We start from the raw sequence: 19,496 nt of genomic DNA on the forward strand, positions 1-19,496 counted from the left end.
CTCACATTTATGACGCTCGCGGTATCCCGGTGGGGTCACGTGATCCCCAAGTCAATGGGGGAAGCCAGATTCATTTAACGACTGTGTTGCTCACTTAACAACTGCACTGACTTACTTAACAGCTGTGGCCAGAAAGGTCATAAAATGGGGTAAAATTGACTTCACAGCCATCTCACTTAGCAACACAAAATTTTGGGCTCAGTTTTGGTCGTAAAGTCGAGGACTGCCTGATACAAAATTTAATGGACGAATTCATGTCCTTGCGCATTTCAACATCCCCTATTTAGACCTTAAAAGTCCGGCAAGGGCCGGGAAATTCAGAGATGAAATCTTGGCTGGTGCATGAATCTTGATTCTTCAATCTCTGTTTTTAAATAAGCAGTTTCTTCATACAGCGATAAGTATAAAATAATGACACACCCATGTCTGTGTAGCATGTAGGAAGGCCGTGTCATGACTTTCATTCCCTGGAGGAAGGGTGGAAGAGAAGTTTGACCAAAAACAAACAAAAAACAAACACAGCATAACCACTTCCTCCAGCTGAATCTGAAAGTGGAAATAAAATTCAATATAGAGATACAATCCTGTGCTGGCAATCCTACCTCTCCATTGCCTGTTTTTTTTTTCTCTCCCAGATGCTCCATGCTCTAATATTTCGGTTATTTGCCATATAAACGTGCCACATTGGTGGTGCTTTGTTAGCTTGCCTCCAGAAGCTGTGAATGCTCCAACGCTGGAGGTTTTTAAGAAGAGACTGGACAGCCCTTTGTCTGAAATGGTATAGGGTTTCCTGCCTGAGCAGGGGGTTGGACTAGAAGACCTCCAAGGTCCCCTCCCTGTTATTCTATTCTATTCTATTCTATTCTATTCTATTCTATTCTATTCTATTCTATTCTATTCTATTCTATTCTATTCTATTCTATTCATCAGCTATAAAAAGGTGGGGAGCAAATTTGTTAATTCTGCAGCCATTCCTGGATTGATGATGATTTGACCACCTAATCCCTATCAGGCACCTTGCTGTTTATCCTGTCCTCCAGGTTTTCTACCAAGTGGTTGATATTAAGGGATTGATAAATATCTGGGGGGGGGGGTCAAAACTGACATCTAGTGGTCAGTCCGCAGTCAAGAAGTGACAAGAAAGCAGATTGGGGTCCATTAGTCCTCGCTTTACAGACGTTCATTTAGCGACCGTTCCAAGGTTTAAAAAAGTGACGGCTGGTTTTCACGCTTAGCGACCGTCGCAACCTTCCCCCCTCCCCGCAGGTCAAAATTTGGCCCCTTGGCAAACCGGTGAACCTTTATGACGCAGGGTCATCTGATCCCCTTCCCCGCCAGCTTCCCACGGATCAAAGGCAATGAGGGAACTGTACTGATTATTCTTTTATTTGTCTCCCATAAATGTTTCGGAGGCGGGGGGGGGGTGTCGATAGTGAACCTGAAATTTCACAGACAGGTTTGATGGGGCTGGGGGCAGCCCTGCTCTGTCCACTCTTTGACAGGGGGGGGGAAGGGATTGGATTTTGGAAGCTGTCCTCCATTAGCAGAAGAGTGGGGGGGCGTCCCTGCAGAAAAAGCGAAGCAAGCCTGAAGGTAAATATACAGATGAGTCACATCCTAAGCCTTCCACTTTCTTTCCCCCCCCCACACCCAAATTGTGCCGTGCATTAAGACCTATCCTTCCCTTCCACCCACCTCCATCATCATTCATAAGGGGAGCAGTCCCGGGGGGGCCTTTCCGGTCCATTTTGCCCCCTAAATTTAGCTTTTGATGGAAAGCTGGGGGGGGGAGGGTGCCTCAGGGAGTGGGAAGGGTGGAGGGGGGGAAGCAAAAAAAAAGAAAAAAAAAGCAAATATTTCTGCCCAGCTGCATACAGGGGGAATTGCAACCGGCTGGTTATTTTTAGCATCTGAAGTTATCTCACTCCGAGCCTGAGACTGTGTGGTTGCAGATGCACCAGCATAAGGGGTTGTGTGTGTGTGTTTGTGTGGTGCTTTTTGTGTGTGTGTGTGTGTGTGTGCTTCTCTCCCCCCCCCCTCGCTGGCTCTTCCAGCGCCACCCAGATCTTTATAAAGCAGAGAGACCGCCAGGAAGACTTGATGGGTATGTTGTGGACTTGCAATGATACTTTACTTTTTTGAGGGGGGGGGCGTTTCTGGGCCGGGGGGGGGGCTGAACTGTTGAATTCACACACACCTCCCCGCAGCAGTTTGTGGAGGATTTGAGGAAGGGGCTTGGTCTTGGTTGGTTTCTGACTGGCTGAGTAAATAAATATGCCGTGAGGGTAACTATTGGTTAATTTCTGGGGAAAACCAACATGCCTGTTTATGTTTTGCACCAACAACGCATGGTGCATTTTTTGGGGTTTTTTTTCCCCCTAACCTGTCATAATCCATAATTTAGGACGGGCAAAATCTGCTACACAATCGGGATTTGGGAATAGCAAACCGAGCAAGTTTCAAACCCTCCTTCCCCGACCCCATTTTTTTTTTTTTTAGGGAGACTTCCAAACCGTTCCCGTTATACTTGAAAACTTAGCATTTTTAGCACAACTGCAATATATATTTTTTTTACTGGAATGACAGCTTGTCCTCTATTTTGCTGAGGCTTTCTTATTGGGGGTGGGTGGGGGTGGGAAACATGCTAAAATACTCACATGCCCTTCTATTATTATTGTTGTTGTTGTTATCTTAAAGCTAGAATAGGAAGTCGAAAACGTATCCTGGGGGGAAAAAAAGACAGTGGCAACAAAAACCTCATTTTTTTTTATTGTTGCTAGGAAAACTGCATGGATGTGTCATTTTAGTCAGCAGGAGCTCTGCTTCCTTTGAGCGCCTTCTTTGCTTGGGAAAAATCTGCAAAGAGGCGTCTCTTTTGCAAAACCCGTTTAGGAATTGAAGAGTATAACCTTTGGCTCTGTGTGTGTGTGTTTGTGTGTGTGTTTGTGTGTGTGTGTGTGTGTGTGTGTGTGTGTTAATGGTTAGCTTGCTTGAGTTGTCTCCCTTGTGTGGAAAATTTGGGATATCAATTCCTAAGTAAATAAGAGAGGAGGAGGAGAATGCATCTTGGAAAGTTAGCATCATTCTGAAATCTTGCATTAAAATTGACTTATTTCATTTATTTATTTTTATTCCCCAGTTAGTGCAAGAAGACATTATGGGTATCAAACAAACTTTTGCATGCTTCCTAAGCGAGATGTTTAGCTGTTCTTTAGGTAAAACTTGTGTTTAAGCTAATTGGGGAAGGGGGGGGTGTTACACATAATACAGAACAACAGACTTGGAAGGGACCCTGGAGGTCTTCTAGTCCAACCCGCTGCTCAAGCTGGAGACCTTATACCTTTTCAGACAAATGGTTGTCCAGTCTTTTCTTAAAAACCTCCAGCGTTGGAGGATTTACAACTTCTGGAAGCAAGTCGTTCCACTGATTAAAAGTTTGTAAGCTGCCCTGAGTCTTCGGAGAAGACGTGCGGGATATAAATGGAATTAAAATAAAATAAAATAAAATAATATGTTCTCACTGTCAGGAAATTTCTCCTTAGTTCTCGGTTGCTTCTCTCCTGTTCTGCTTTTAGCCTGCAAAGGCATCTTAAGATCATTATGAGACCTCCTATATAGCGTAGCAGCAAGAGAGCGTGTTCAGTTTAATCTCATTTGCCCAGCCTCCTAATGACAGCCATAGGGCTGGCCATCTGTTCAGGTCCACCGCAGTAGTTTTCAAATGCATGCCTATATTGGTTTTGGCCCAATCCTGAACATTAAGCTGGTATTGTGTACCGCTTAATTTTTATGCAGTTGCTTTCACCAAAAGGCCCATAATCATAAACTGGTTTTGTGGCTGGATGGCCCGGTTCCACTTGATCTTGAGAGGAAAACCCAATGTTTGCAACCTTTCAAGCAGCCTGAGTCAATGTTTCTCAACCGTGGCAACTTTTAAGATGGGTGGGATTCAATTTCCAGAATTCCCCAGCCAGCAAACACAGCTGTCCGGAGTATCAAGTCAGCGATCTCAGAATCTCTCCTTTTCCCAGAGAGATTTGGTCAGCCAGAATTCGCTGTCTGGCCACTGATCTCCACCACAATGCCTTCCACACACTTTCAGTTCACCATGAATCCCCACCAAAAGTTCTCCGTTCAATTTTTTTTTTTTTGGAATGCTGGCTGGGGAATTCTGGGAGTTGAAGGCCATGCCAAGGGTGAGAAAAACTGGCCTAGGTATATATTTATGGCAGGATGGAGAGGAAGCAAGGGGCATTATTTGTATATATTAGAAGCTGATTTGCTCCTGCATAATTTAACGGTGTTTGTAATCGGATGTCAGCACTTCCAAGGCGAAGTAAAAAAAAATGGATGGGGATTCGTGGTGAACTAGATCTCGCGGAAAGAGTGTGGATAGTATTGTGGTGGAGATCAATGGCCAGATAGTGAATTCTAGCTGATAAAATCTCTCTGGAAAAAGGAGAGGCTGTGAGATTGCCCACTTGATACTCCGGACAGATGCTTTTTATGAGTAGACTGTGGGAACTGAGGTTTTTCTGATCAGCTTGTGATTTGAACAGCTAAGCGTTGAGGGATTTCAATCAAGCCCAAATCCCTAATATAACCTATTTATTTTATTTTTAATTTTTTTTAAATCCCATCTTTATTTTTTACAGTCATATAATTTGCCAAGCCTAATTTCAGAAATGGCTTCTTAACTATTTTTTAGCTATTAGGTAGCTTTGCAACAACATATTGTAGAGTCCTGGGTAAGTCTCCAGCAATCCTTACTAAGAGAAATTTTAAATTATAATTTTAATGACTCAAAAATATTCTTGAGTGGAAAATTGACTTTTTTGAAAGTTACCAATGGATAAAGGGTCCAGATAAATTTGAAATAAGGTACTGAAATTAATTTTAATAATCCTTCTCGTGGATAAATGATGATGTTTTGAAGTAATTGAATTAAAAAACAACATGATGTGATAGGACTTTGAAGGCTGGACAAAGAGGAACCAGAAACAATGAAATATTGCAGTTAAAGGGGAAGAATACTTAAATTTGATGTATTAATACAGGACGGAGGAAAGTATTTTAACATTGGATGAACTGAAAGATATTTGTGAGCAATGGATCCAGAAGATAATTTTAATGGTGTCTGCCATTATAAATAGACTGTGTTTAAAAGATTTTATTTAAGAACAAGTTTTACCAGACAAGACTAAGACTGATTTAAAAGTGGATTTAAGAATGACAGGTTGCAAGAATAATGTAGAAAAAGTTGTTATACTGGATATACAGATGAAACCTGCTGATGTCTTAATAATTAAAAGGGATATACAAGCAGCAAACCAAAAGAATGACCTGGACAATTTTTCTATACTGAATTTCAAAAAAGACTTGTTAAAATTTTAAATCATTTAGTGATGGGGCAAAGAATCAAAACATGGTTTGAAGGGATTAAAGATCAAGACTATTAAAAGTAAAAGGAAAGAATTTAAAGTTAGATTATTTGATCAAGGTTAACATCGATATGTTATTATCTCTGCTAACCTTTAATGGACTCTGCGAATCAGAACTGGATGGCAAGGTTTCAAGGATTTATTTATAGAGAAAGGGTGAACCATGGGGAAAAGATATCGTATCTTGTATTTTAAGAGAAGGAGATAATTTACTAAAATTGCTTATATCTGTGGTGAAGGAGAAAGTCGCTTATGTATTTCTTTCCATTTTCTACATTCTTTCTTTTCTATTTTCCTTTCTATTTTTTTTCTTTTGAGTTTGTAATCTTTTTAAACTTTGTAAAACCACACAACGTTGGCACTTAACAACATGGGAATTTTTATGAGCTTCAACTCCACTGCTGGTTCACCAACTTTGCCTGGAGTTCCAAGGAGAGATCTTTTTTAAAATAAAAAGTAAAAAATCATTTTTAAACTGTGCTCTGTACATGCTATCTGTAGGTATAATAATTGTTAAAGAAGGATTCCCTGATACGGGAATAAGAGTTCCTCCGTGGTAAAAGAGTTGTGAAAGATTATTTTAACATTTTTTCTGTTTTATACCATCTACACCTGCAGCCTTACAGTTCTTCAGTTGATGTTTCATTTAGGTTTTCATCAGCTTTTCCTTGGGCGTTAAAATCTGTAAGCATTTGCTTCTCTTTCGTTTTTTAGCATATTATTGTCTTGTCCATACAAATCTCTAGCATCCTTCTTCTGTATCTTCCTCATTTGATTTCACCCCTTTAGTTTCCAATTCACTTCATTCTGTTGGAAACTTCTTGTTTAGCCCTCTGTTCACTTTCAAAACTCTTTAATTATCAATTGCCCTTCAATTTTTCTCTGCGCCTCTGCGATAACAATTTTGCAGCACTTTTTTCTTTCATTTCTTCTGCCTAACTTTCATTCCTTCGTGCCACATTTTTTTTCTCCTGCCAAGTTCTAAAATAAACTTTTTTTTTCTCCTCTCCCCCCCTGAATTTTAGGTTAGTTACTTGCGGTCCCCTTTTTTAGCCTGAGAAACGAAAAACAATGTGTTAATTATCTTAAATCCACACACGTCAGTAAAGGAGAGCCCAAATCACAGGAGCTAACATTTGCTGGCATTTTCGCTTTAACAGCAAGTGATAGATCGGTTAAGAAATTAATTGCTAGGCGTGTTGTTTCGAAACAGCGATAGCAACTGTTATTTTGAAACGGGCCCAGTTCTGTCTGCAGTTACTGCACTTATGCATATGCTATCGAAATGAAGTCTGCTGACATTGTCATAATATTTTGGATATACACTTCAACATATTAATTTTCCAGCTGGTTCTCTGTCATCGGCACTCTGCCTATAAGTAAAAAAAACCCTGTTGATGGCAGACATTTGTTTTCCTCTCTTGAGATTTTAACCTTAAACCCCCCACACACTCCTCTTTCCTTCCTACCCCTTTCCCAAAGCCAGGTTGTCTTGTTCTTTTCCGGTAAGTTGCATGATACTGGTTGATAGCGTAGCAGGCTGGGGAATTCTGGGAGTTGAAGTCCGCCCATCTTAAAAGTCAGCAAGGTTGACAAAACACTACATCAGAGTAAGATTAGGGGCAAACTCCTTGTAAATAAAGTTGCTCTCTTGCTGATTTGGTGGCAGAGTTTGTTTTTCTGACGCCTGTTAATCCATCTGGGAGCTGGAATATTTTATTGAGGGGTTCAAGAAAACTGCAAGGAGTATAAATCCTCCCCTTCCTCACCCTCCAGTCAGAGCTGAAGAAGCTTCTCGGATGAGAAGCGAAACGTCTTCAAAGAAAAACAAGGAAGTCCAGTTGCCTCCTGGAAAAAGCGCCTTTGGGACGTTCGTGAAAACTGTTCTTGCAGATTTGCACAAACGTTGGGGAGAACCTTAGCAGAACAGTAAGGGAAGGAGTCATAATATTGGAACACTTCACTTTGCTGATAATACTGCATAGCTACCACACCCTCAAGGCTGAGCTGGAGCCAAATCTTTGCTAGCTCTGGAAGAAGTTGCATGAATAGATGGCCTGTTAGCTGTTCTTTCCTTTCCAGGTGACATTCCTCTCTGCTTTGCTTAAGTTCGCCAAACATTCTGCTCCAATCTTGGTGGACCTGGGAATAAAGTTTTAAAAGCAGGAATGCTGTAAGCTTGGTACACACTTTCTCCATTACGATAGTAGCCGTGGTAGTTGATAATCCATGGTTAGATCTTATGAATGGCGAAGGTTGGTAGGTAGGTAGGTAGATAGAATTAGATAGATAGATAGGTAGATAGGTAGATAGGTAGATAGGTATAGAATTGGATGGATAGAATTAGATGGATAGATACATAGAATTAGATGGATAGAATTGGATGGATAGAGAGAGAGAATTGGATGAATAGAATTAGATGGATAGAACTGGATGGATAGAATTAGATGGATAGATAGCATTAGATGGATGGATGGATAGATACATAGAGAGAGAATCGGATAGAATTGGATGGATAGAGAGAGAGAGAGAATTAGATGGATGAATAGAATTAGATAGATAGAATTGGATGGATGGATGGATAGAATTGGATGGATAGAATTGGATAGATAGATAGATAGATAGATAGATAGATAGATAGATAGATAGATAGATAGATAGATAGATTTAGATGGATAGATAGAATTGGATGGATGGATAGATAGAATTAGAATAGATAGATAGAATTAGACGGATAGATAGAATTGGATGGATGGATAGAATTAGATGGATAGATAGATAGATAGATAGATAGATAGATAGATAGATAGATAGATAGATAGATAGATAGGCGGGTGGATGGGTGGATAGATAGATAGATAGATAGATAGATAGATAGATAGATAGATAGATAGATAGATAGATAGATAGATAGATAACCTTTATTGGTTGATCTTTAGGATTTCAACCAAACAAATCAACCCCATAAAAACCTAAAAGGATCAACAAATTAAACAAGAAAGTCATTCCAAAGGAACCTAAAACCATTCCTTTTTCCTCCATTCCCCCATCCCCAGTCTCTTCACTGCAGCAGGCGAATTATTAATTTAAAATGTTGGTAGTGCTCAAAAAAAATGTGAAAGAAACTTAGGAAGTTTTCCAAAACCCTGTCTGTAAATGACATCTTCGGTTCTTCCTGGGGTGTAACTTTTTCATAGTTGACTCATCTTCAAGTCCCTTCTTGGCCATTAACTCTTTGGGAGCCAGAATTGCAATGCAAGTCCCTTTAGCAAAATGATTTCAACAGCTGTAGATGTTCTCCTGATGTTGCTCTAGAGCAGGGGTCTTCAGACTTGGCCCTTTGACGACTTGTGGACTTCAACTCCCAGAATTCCTCAGCCAGCATGCCCCCCCCGCTCTAGAACGTCAGATCACCTGTGGCTTAAAGATGTGAGCTGGGCAAATGTGATAAACCTGCCCATCAAGTGAGCAAAAGGGTTCAGTTCAAACCCCAGAGGTATCTTTCTACTAGGTGAATGGTCTCTGAATTTAGTTGAATACCAAACAAGAGCACAAACTAGGTGTCTTTTGACAGAAGAAGCTTGAGTTCTTCTTGAGTTACCTAAAGGAGGTATGAACTAGTTGGCATTCCTCTCCTGAAGTTTGTTTTCGTTTCCCACGGGCCTGTCTTTCAACCAAAGGGTGCTGCTAAGATCAACCTGGCTGTTCCTTGCTGAGTCATAAGTTTCTCTTTATTAGCAAAACCAACAGTTGGGATCTAAGGGTGGGCCTGCAGTACGTGGTAGAGAAGATCAGGAGATGCCTACGGATGGGTGGAACAATGCACCGGAGTCTTTTACCAGCCAGATCAGCCTTTGGCTTGCTTTTCCAAAGACTGGGGCACGATTCCTTGTTTTCTGACCTACGTCATAAAGAGACCTCTCTCTCTCTGTCTACTCTTCCAGGCCATTTCCAAGAGGACAAAATATTTAGATCAGATTGGGATTTAACTGTAGGGGTGGTGACTTTCTATGACCATCTAATATATGTTTAGCAGTTTAATGTATTTGATATGTTCAGATGACTTAATCAGTAGATATTCTATTCTATTCTATTCTATTCTATTCTATTCTATTCTATTATTCTATTCTCTATTTTCTATTCTATTCCATTCCATTCTCTATTTTCTATTCTATTCTATTCTATGTTTTCTGTTCTATTCTGTTCTGTTCTGTTCTATTCTATTCTGTTCTGTTCTGTTCTATTCTATTCTATTCTATTCTATTCTATTCTATTCTATTCTATTCTATTCTACTCTACTCTACTCTACTCTATTCTCTATTCTCTGTTATAGTCTCTATTTTCTATTCTGTTCTGTTCTGTTCTATTCCTATTCCTATTCCTATTTGACTCAGCCTTCCGTCCTTCCGAGGTCGGTAAAATGAGGACCCAGATTGTTGGGGGCAAGAGGCTGACTCTATAAGCCGCTTAGAGAGGGCTGTAAAGCACTGTGAAGCGGTCTATAAGTGCTACTGCTATTCTCTGCCCTCCCCTTCTCTCCATAGAACGTAGAGTAGTAGCGTTGGAAGGGACCTCAGACGTCTGCTAGTCCAACCTGCTGCTCAAGCAGGAGACCGAATGCCATTCGGGACAAATGGTTGTTTAATCCCTTCTTACAAACTTTCCACGATGGAGCATCCACCTCCTCTGATTGCAAGCTGTCCCACTGCTTTCACTGTCGGGACATTTCTCCTTGGTTCTAGGTTGTCTCTCTCTTTAATGATCTTCCTTTTTTGTCCCCTAAATCTCCCACTTGGGTGGGCGAGGTTGCCCGTGATATTTCTGAAGACATCGGATGGACTTTGAAGTCTTCCCCTCAGGTGTTTTTGTTTGTTCTCAGGTCAACTTTTTTTTCCCCACCTTTCAGTCTGTAGAGTAGATTGGCTGAACTAGAGGTAATAGAGAAATCAAAATGAAACGGGAGTCTTAGCTGAGCGTAAGCCAACGCTTGTTTTTTTTGTTTTGTGTTTTTGACAGCAAGTAGGTGTAAGACTTGTTAATGATTTGTTTCTCTGTTAATAGTCTCTCACCTCTGTGGAGTGATGCAAAGTCCCCTCTTTGTATTCCTGGATTGGACGGGAACCTATCTGGGGCTTGTGTTGATGCGTTCACCTTTACAGAGGATAAACTACGCTTGCCTGGGCCCCAGGTAATCAAGGGTGTACATATTAAGAGGCTGGCACCCACGCACCCACCCCCCGAACATGTCTTCAGCATTAAAACCTATCGTGTTTAATCCATCACTGGAGATTTTTTAAAAGAGGCTAGACAGTCACTTGTCTGAAAAAGTATATATAGGTTCTCCTGCTTGAGCAAGGGGCTGGACTAGAAGACCTCCAAGGTCCCTTCCAGCCCTATTCTATTTCCTTCCTTCCTTTCTTCCTTCCTTCCTTCCTTCCTTCCTTCCTTCCTTCCTTCCTTCCTTCCTTCCTTCCTTCCTTGTCTGAGATGGTATAGGTTCTTCTGCTTGAGCAGGGGGCTGGACTAGAAGACCTCCAAGGACCCTCCCAGCTCTATTCTATTCTACTCCACTATGTCAAGCGTCTGAATTTGGATCACATGACCACGGGGATGCTGCAAAGGTTGTAAGTGAAAAAAAACCCAGTCCTACGTCCCTTTCTTTCAGTGCCATGGTAACTTGGAACAGTCACTAAACAAGCTGTTGTACATCGAAGAATACCTGAAGCCGGATAGACAGCTTTGTGTAGGTTTGTGCTCTTCCTTCCTCCTGTCTTGAACTCCCCGCTGAAGGGACCGATTGAAAAAAAACAACACAAGTCTGACTCACGCGGTCCGGATAGCTTCTCCACCCCCAGCAAATGCGAAGCAGGGAAAAAAAGCAAAGACATCTGACGTGGTGGATGCCTCATAGTTACACGGCTTCCGCACCCAGCCAAACAGTGTGGGCTGCATTTATCCTTAGTCATATTGTCAGATGCTTTGCAAACAGTCGGACTCTTTAAAGAGCCTCGTTTCGGGAAAGAGAGACCATGGACAAAGATGAAGGATGCTCAGCCGAGCTTAGCAGGAGCCGGAAAACCGAACGTACCTCCACTTCCCCGTATCTTTGACTGTGAGTAGAAGTGTCGGTTAGGGTTAGGGTTAGAGTTAGGGCCAGGGTTAGGTTTGGGGTTAGGGTTCAGATTCAGGTTAGGGTTAGGGTTGGGGTTAGAGTTAGAGTTAGGATCAGGGTTGGGGTTAGAGTTAGGGTCAGTGTTAGGGTTAGGATCAGAGGGTTGACTTACAACAGCTCACTTAGTGACCGTCCAGAGTTACAAGAGCACTAGAAAAAGTGACTTAGGTTTTTTTCCCCCCAAAGTTATGACCTTGGCAGCAATTCCCCTCCCCCCAATCACACGATCAAAATTCCAAGGCTTGGTTCATATTTACGACTGTTGCTGTGTCGGTCGTGGGATCCGTTGAAATGCAGAGAGGAAAAGGGCCAAGAGGTTGTTGAATGGTAGTTCCGTAAATTGTTCAAAAGTGGCCCGTGATCAAAAAGAAGGCATACCGTGTATTGTTTATTTTAACTATTGTTGCTTTCCCCTTCTCTGCAGGTCAGAAAACCCGCGAACAGGGAGCCAACGGGAACTCCAAAAGAAAAACCATGTTTTGCCAAAATGCATTTGAGCCATAGACTATGGTTAATGCCATAATTGTCCAGGTAGGTGAAGAACTGCTGCTATTACAGGTAGTCCTTGACTTACTTACCACAGCTGAGCCCAAAATTTCAGTCACTAAGCGAGCCTTCAGACAAGCCTTAGCTTCATCCACATCTTTTCTTAATCGCTTCCGGAATTTGCTTGTTAAGTCCATTTGGGATGCAGGCAGTGCCAGACTTATGAGCAAGATCCAGCCCAAGAATTTCTGTCGCTAAACAAGATGTTTGTTACATGAGTTTTGCCTCATTTTACGCCCTTCCTTGCCACAGTTGTTAAGCGAATCGCAGCACTTGTTTAGTTAATAACACGGTTTGTTAAGTGAATGGGATGGGATGGGATGGGATAGAATAGAACAGGACAGAATAGAATGGAATGGAACGGAACAGAATAGAATAGAATAGAATATAGAAAAGAAATAGAATAAGAAGAATAGAACAGAATAGAACAGAACAGAACAGAACAATAAAAGAATGGAATGGAATAGAATAGAATAAAGATGGAATGGAATGGAACAGAAGAACAGAATAGAATAGAATAATAAAATAATGGAATGGAATAGAATAGAATAAAGATGGAATGGAACAGAAGAACAGAATAGAATAGAATAGAACAGAACAGAACAGAACAGAACAATAACAGAAGAGAAGAGAAGAGAGAAGAGAAGAAAAGAGAAAATATGGAATGGAATGGAATGGAACAGAAGGACAGAATAGAATAGAATAATAAAATAATGGAATGGAATAGAATAGAATAAAGATTGAATGGAACAGAAGAACAGAACAGAATAGAATAGAATAGAATAGAATAGAACAATAACAGAAGAGAAGAGAAGAGAGAAGAGAAGAAAAGAGAAAATATGGAATGGAATGGAACGGAACAGAAGGACAGAATAGAATTGAATGGAATAGAATTCTTTGTTGGCCAAGTGTGATTGAGCACACAATCAATTTGTCTCTCAGTGTACATACAAGCAACAGGCGATCAATCATGATCACGATCATCATAAGACACAGACATCATAAATGGAAAATGGTCCTCAGTCCCTTTTTTTTCAGCGCTGCCGTCACCTCGAAGGGTGACTAAACGAACCCTGGTCAGTCGCGCCTCCTGAAAGGAGTCCCGATTGGAGGGTTTCTTCTCCGAAGATCTTCCCTTCCTGGAAAGACGAGAAACCGGAGAGCTTGTAGACAACCCCAGAGGGAGAATGAGATAACGGAAGGCCGGAGTGATTTCATCACTAATAAATGCATATTCTGTATATGAGGACATCTCCAAAATTCTGTTCTCCCTTTTTTTTAAAAAAAAAATTGAAATGAAAAAAAATATCCTTCCACGCCATGAAAAGTGCACCTGGAGGGGCAGTGGGCGAGATTTTGGGCAACACAGGGCTTCCCCAAAGAGAGGCTCGGATTAAGAGACCGCGCAGGGCTGAGTTGGGTGGAGGAAAGGAGAAGAGGGAAGGGTAACCAGACCCTGGAATCTCTCAGGGTGTATCTAGTAGGCTAGAACAGGGGGTCCCCAACCCACGGGCCGTGGACCAGTACCGGGCCGCGGCACGCCTGCAACCGGTCCACACGAACAAGCAAAGCCCCATCCGTGAGATGCAGGCTGCACACAAAACCACGCACCCTCCGCTCCGCGGAAAAAGTCTTCTCCTCGGAACCGGTCTTTGGTGCCCCAAAGTTTGGGGACCTCTGGGCTAGGAGGTTAACCTCAACTTACAACCACTCCTTAAGTGACTGTTTGAAATTGCATAACATTGGGGAAAAAACGGGACTGATGACTTGTTTTCCACCTTTAAAGACCGTTCGGGCATTTTGGCAACTGGTTCATATTTAGGACGGTCGTGTGATTCCCTTTCTGGGCCAGCAAAGTCCAAGGGGAATCCCGATTTCCCCTAGCCACCGTGTTGCTGACTTGTAACATCTGCAGCGATCCACTTAACGCCCATGGCAAGGAAGGTCGTAAAATGCAGGCCAAACTCACTGAACGGCCGTCTCGCTTAGCAACGTAAATTCTGGGCCCCGTTGTGTTCGTTAAGTTGCGGGCAACCAGTCACTTGAGTTTTGGCAAGATTCTGCCCGCCGGGCATAAGGAGATAAAAGGGTTGAACTCAATTGGATCTCGCTGTCTCGTTCGTCTCTGGCCTGGGTCTGGCATCCCTTCAGATTGAACCGATGGGGAGGGAGGGAAAAAATAAAATAAAATTGCAGATGTTCCCTGCCTGGTAGGATGGAAAATGGGCGGGAAAAAAACACCTCAAGATCGGAGAGGAACAAGTTTAATTCACCTCACGGCTTGTCTCTTTCAGCCACAATCTTTCCTTTTGTCCGGAGGCATTTCGTAGCCATTTCCCCCCACCACCCACCCCTCGTGTTTTCCAAAATATCCTGATTTTTCTCAGATTTCTTCCATTCAGAGGCAGATCATCTGCAGAAATGAGTCACTCCCATTGGGACGGGTGATATCATTTTCATTATTCGGCCTTTCAAAATCTTCTAGTTTCCGTCCCTGGGCGAAGCACAGATGTGTTTGTGTGTGTGTGAGGGGGTCATTTGAGGTTTTCGAAATACAGTTTTGCTGAGGTAATGTTGAACAAGATAAAAAAACAATTCAGGGGATCCTCAACTTACAGCCTTTCATTTAGCGACCGTTCAAAGTCACAACGGCGCTGAAAAAAGGGGACTTAGGGCCGTTTTTTCACGCTTACGACCGTTGCGGCATCCCCACGTGATCACAATTCAAACGCTTGGCAACTGACTCCTATTTACGATGGTCCTGGGGTCACGTGATCCCCTTTTGCGACCTTCTGACAAGCAAAGTCCACGGGGGGGGGGAGCCAGATCCACTTAACAACCATGTTACTAACTTAATAAATGCAGGGATTCGCTTAACAAGGTTGGTGAAAAGGGTCATCAAAATGGGGCAGACTCACTGAACTGTCTCGCTTAGCAACAGAAATTTGTCTCCGTTGCGGTCGTAAGTCGAGGACCACCTTATAAATATTTGAAAAAAATTTTTTTCATGTAAGTGGGTCTTTTTTTAAGAGGTTTGAAGGAGAGTGGGGAACAAATCTATTACATTGAATTGGAGAGCAATCCCATCCGATAAGCTATGAGCTGAAAAGGTAAGGAAAAGAATAGAAAGTTAGCTGATTCGATTGAGGTTAAAATGTAGATTTTATTGCTGGTAACTCTCCATTGAATTTTGTGGATGATGACCGAAGAACTAGGTTTTGAAATTTATGTATAGATAAGAGTTGAGATATTTTATCCTTTCTAATCCTCAAGCCCGCAAATCACGTTTTTCTCTCTTTTTTTTCCCCCTCTGCAAGCAGCCCACAAGAAGTTTCCAGTCCCTGCTAAATGAAGCTGTTGATCTTCCCCTAATCAAGTCAGTTTTTGCCATCCCTGCCAGTTTTATCATCTTCAGCAACCATTCTTCCATTGTGAGTAATTCAGAGTCTTTCCGTTTCGAGGCACATAATAGTCTCGGAGCCGTAATCATATATAAAAACCATCTTTCAGCGCTCTTTTCAACTGTCCATTAATGTGATATTTTAATTATTTTGTTTACTTGTTTTTTAAGCCGCCCAGAGTTACCTTGTAGGGGAGATAGCAACATACAAATTAAGACAGGGAGAGAGGGAGGAAGGAAGGAAGGAAGGAAGGAAGGAAGGAAGGAAGGAAGGAAGGAAGGAAGGAAGGAAGGAAGGAAGGAAGTTAAGCAAATCTGGCTTCCCCCCATGGACTTGGCTTGTTGGAAGGTCCCAAAAGGGGATCACGTGACTCCAGGATGCTGGCGGCCGTCACAAATACGAGTCAGTTGCCAAGGGTCTGAATTTTGATCGTGTGACCCTGGGGGGGGGGATGCTGCAACGGTTGTAAGTGTGAAAAACGGCCATAAGTCACCTTTTCCCAGTGAACGGCTGCTAAACGAACGCTTGTAAGTCAAGGAATGAGAAACCAGCTCCTTTGCAGTTGTAACAAATATTTTTCAGCCTCGGGAGCTTTAAACGGTTTGGGTTTTTAACCGCCAGAATTTTGTTTCCAACTTCATTTATAAACTTCCCAGAAAAATTGAATGGGATCATCATCATCCCAAATAGTTTTTCGGGATTTCTGTACAGGAAGGAGCATGAAGCGAAAAAGAGGTACTTAAATTTAACCGCCTCATTTTTTTTTCTCTCTCTCTCTCTCTTTCCCCCCCCCCCCCCGGCCCCGGGAAGGCTCTGAACCGCTTGGAAATCCCATCGTCAATGAAGGAAGAAGCCATCTTGTATTCTGAAGTGGGGACGAGGTCCTAATTTCCTCCAACATGCGGAAAGGGGTGCCAAAGGACCCCGACATCGCCGATCTCTTCTACAAAGATGATCCTCAGGAGCTGTTTGTGGGTTTACATGAAATTGGACACGGCAGTTTTGGGGCCGTTTATTTTGTAAGTCGCTTTTGCTCTCCGTTCTCCCTCCCTCTCCTTCCTCCTCGCTCCATCTTTTCCTCTCCCTCCCTCTCCTCCTCCCTCTCTATCTCTCTCCTTCCTCTCCTTCCCTCCCTCCTCCTCTTCCTCTCTCCCCCTCTTCCGCTATATCTCCTCTCCCTCTCTTCTTCCCTGCCTCCCTTCCTCCCTCTCTCCCCCTTTCTTCGTCTCCCTCTCTCCTTCCTCTCTTCCTCCCCCCACATTCCCTCTCTTCTCTCTCTCCCTCTCCCTCTCCCTCCCTCCCCACTCTCTTTCTCCCTTGCCCTCTCTCCCTCACCTCTCAAGCATTTCAAGATGGCATCCGCTTCTGATGCCATCAGCAGGCCAATATCTTGGTCAAGACGGTTGTAGTTCTTCAGGGCTTCTGATATCAACCTTCCCCCAGAACTGAATGAACTCTTCGTCCAGCTTGCCTTCTTGACCCTACAAGAGATGAGAACATTTATTAAATTTTATTTCTCTCCCCTCCCTCCCTGTCTCCCTCCCTCCCTCCTTCAATTTCCAGGCCACCAATGCTCGCACTAACGAAGTGGTGGCCGTCAAGAAGATGTCTTACAGCGGAAAACAAACTAACGAGGTAGGAAGAACAGCCGTAAGGCCTCGATCCTGCGGCCACCCAGCGGTGCTGTAAAGACGCATCTCGCTATTTGCTGCCGCCGTAGAAAAAGGAAGCAATTAAAATTTAAAAAGAGGAAAAAAAAGATGGGACCAGCATTGGCTGGCGAGCTACATCTGTTAAAATTTGAATCGTTTCCTCATGCTGCAAGATAGGGATCCATACCTCTCCGGGGCCTGGGGATACGTTTCTAACAGAATCTGAAATCTGAATCTCTTTTCCATATTTTGTAATAAATCTATTTTGGGTTTTGGGTCCATTGTGTGGTTTGCCACCTGTTTGCAGGCTTTTACACGAATTGTCATGTGCCACCTGTAGGTGAGTGTGTAGGAAATCACTGCCAATGTTAGAATAGAATACCAGAGTTGGAAGGGACCTTGGAGGTCTTCTAGTCCAACCCCCTGCTCAGGCAGGAAACCCTATACCATTTCAGACAAATAATCTCTTCTGATTGCCCTGGGCAACTATTAGCCTTGGATAAGCGCCCTTTGCTCTTTATATCTTAAAAGAGATAAGGAATAATCAACATTTCCTCCTAATCTTTTGTAAGCACAAGGAACAACGTCCTTCCTAAGCCATTCCTAGTCGTAAAACTCATTGTGAACAAAACTGCAGAACGCAAAGCACTTTGATCTCACCTCGACAATTTCCCAGTTTTGTCACCTTTGGAATTTTCTTGATAAAGCGAATCTTGATATTAACTTTCTTTCCTTTTTTTCCCCCCTCCCCTCCCCTCCCCTCCCCCCACTTTAATTAACAGAAATGGCAGGATATTATCAAAGAAGTCCGGTTTTTGCAACAGCTGAAGCACCCGAACACCATAGAATATAAAGGATGCTATTTGAAAGAGCACACCGCCTGGGTGAGTTGCGTCTCCGTGAGGTTTTCGAGAGGTTTTGAGCCGAGGTGGTTTCTTAGAACGGATCGAAACATAATGCTAGATCTTTCATTCTTTGGAGGAGAAAACGTTTCCAGAATGGAGAGATAGATTATCCCTCTTCGGCTGTTGTCATTTTTAAGCTGCAGCCCTAACGATGCGCCCAAATGAACAGGAGGTGTTAAGGGCTGTGTCTTAGAACAGAGCAGAACAACAAGAGTTGGAAGCGACCCTGGAGGTCATCTAGTTCATCCCCCCCCCTTCACCGAGCAGGAGAGTCTACATGATTCCAGACAAATGGCTGTCCGGCCTCTTCTCGAAAGCCTCCACTGATGGAGCACCCTCAACTTTCCCTAAGTTGCCTCAGAAGCTTGATAATGGCACGGGTCTTTCAGAACGCCATGATTCCCCAATGATGCTGGGAAGTGTAGTTTGAGGCAGTTCCACAGTCTTCCTCCTCCTCCTGCTGCTGCTGCTCCTCCTCCTCCTCCTCCTCCTCCTCCTCCTCCTCCTCCTCCTCTTCCACTCTGCAAACCTCACTTCCTTCTAGCGTTGATATTTAGTTGGGTAATGAAACCTCTGCAAGAAAACCACCAAGCTCAGAGAGCCACAAAGACCCCCACAGTCCTCCTCCTATTTGTCCTCCTCCTCCTCCTCCTCCTCCTCCTCCTCCTCCTCCTCCTCCTCCTCCTCCTCTCCATAAACCCCATTCCCTTCTAGCACTGAAGATGTTCCCTAGCTGGGTAATGAAACCTCTGCAAGAAAACCACCCAGCTCAGAGAGCCCCAAAGACCCCCACAGTCCTCCTCCTCCTCCTCTACTCCACAAACCCCATTCCCTTCTAGCAATGATTATGTTACCTAGTTGGCTAATGAAACCTGGCAAGAAAACCAACCAGCTCAAAGAGAACCAAGGAGTCCTCCTCCTCCTCCTCCTCCTCCTCCTCCTCCTCCCCCCTAGTCTTCCTCCTCTTCCTCCGTTCCACAGACCCCAGCCCCTTCTAGCATCTAGTTGGGCAATGAAACCTCTGCAAGAAAACCAGCCAGCTCAGAGATCACCAAGGACCCCACTGTTCCTTAACAGCTGCATTTCTTTCTACCTTTTCACAGCTAGTGATGGAATACTGCCTGGGATCCGCTTCTGATCTGCTGGAAGGTAAGTTTTTTTTTTATCTCCTGCAGTGTCTTGAAGGCAACACGGCTGAGGTTTTCAGGGAATTACCTTCCGCAACAGCATTTCTTAGGCCCATCACAGTTCCGTACAGTGACCGCCAGATCTTTTCCACTTTCCTCCACGGGCGCTTTCTGCTCTACATCCCTTTGGCTGACTTTGTCTAGCTTGAAAGTCTCCAGGCAGTCAGCCTACGTCTGAATTAACGGCCTGGG

The 19,496-nt window shown here is 43.2% G+C and overlaps 1 protein-coding gene across 9 annotated transcripts in view; it reads left to right on the forward strand.

The window, feature by feature from the left end:
• TAOK3 (TAO kinase 3) overlaps positions 1–19,496 on the forward strand; it is a 65,394-nt gene that overhangs the window by 8,761 nt on the left and 37,137 nt on the right. For 4 of the 9 annotated variants that reach the window (XM_083373532.1, XM_083373538.1, XM_083373540.1 and 1 more), the window contains exons 2-7: positions 12,038–12,144; positions 15,477–15,590; positions 16,361–16,579; positions 17,124–17,195; positions 17,995–18,096; positions 19,221–19,266. In XM_083373532.1, coding sequence (XP_083229658.1) covers positions 16,460–16,579; positions 17,124–17,195; positions 17,995–18,096; positions 19,221–19,266 — 340 coding nt within the window. In that variant the 5' untranslated portion in view covers positions 12,038–12,144; positions 15,477–15,590; positions 16,361–16,459. Of the gene's footprint in view, positions 1–10,502; positions 10,630–11,316; positions 11,554–12,037; positions 12,145–15,476; positions 15,591–16,360; positions 16,580–17,123; positions 17,196–17,994; positions 18,097–19,220; positions 19,267–19,496 lie in introns of those variants that run through there. The other 5 variants (XM_083373535.1, XM_083373536.1, XM_083373533.1 and 2 more) reach the window with 5 other exon arrangements.

The sequence above is a fragment of the Vipera ursinii genome (genome assembly GCF_947247035.1).
Source record: "Vipera ursinii genome assembly, chromosome: 14".
NCBI lineage: Eukaryota > Metazoa > Chordata > Lepidosauria > Squamata > Viperidae > Vipera > Vipera ursinii.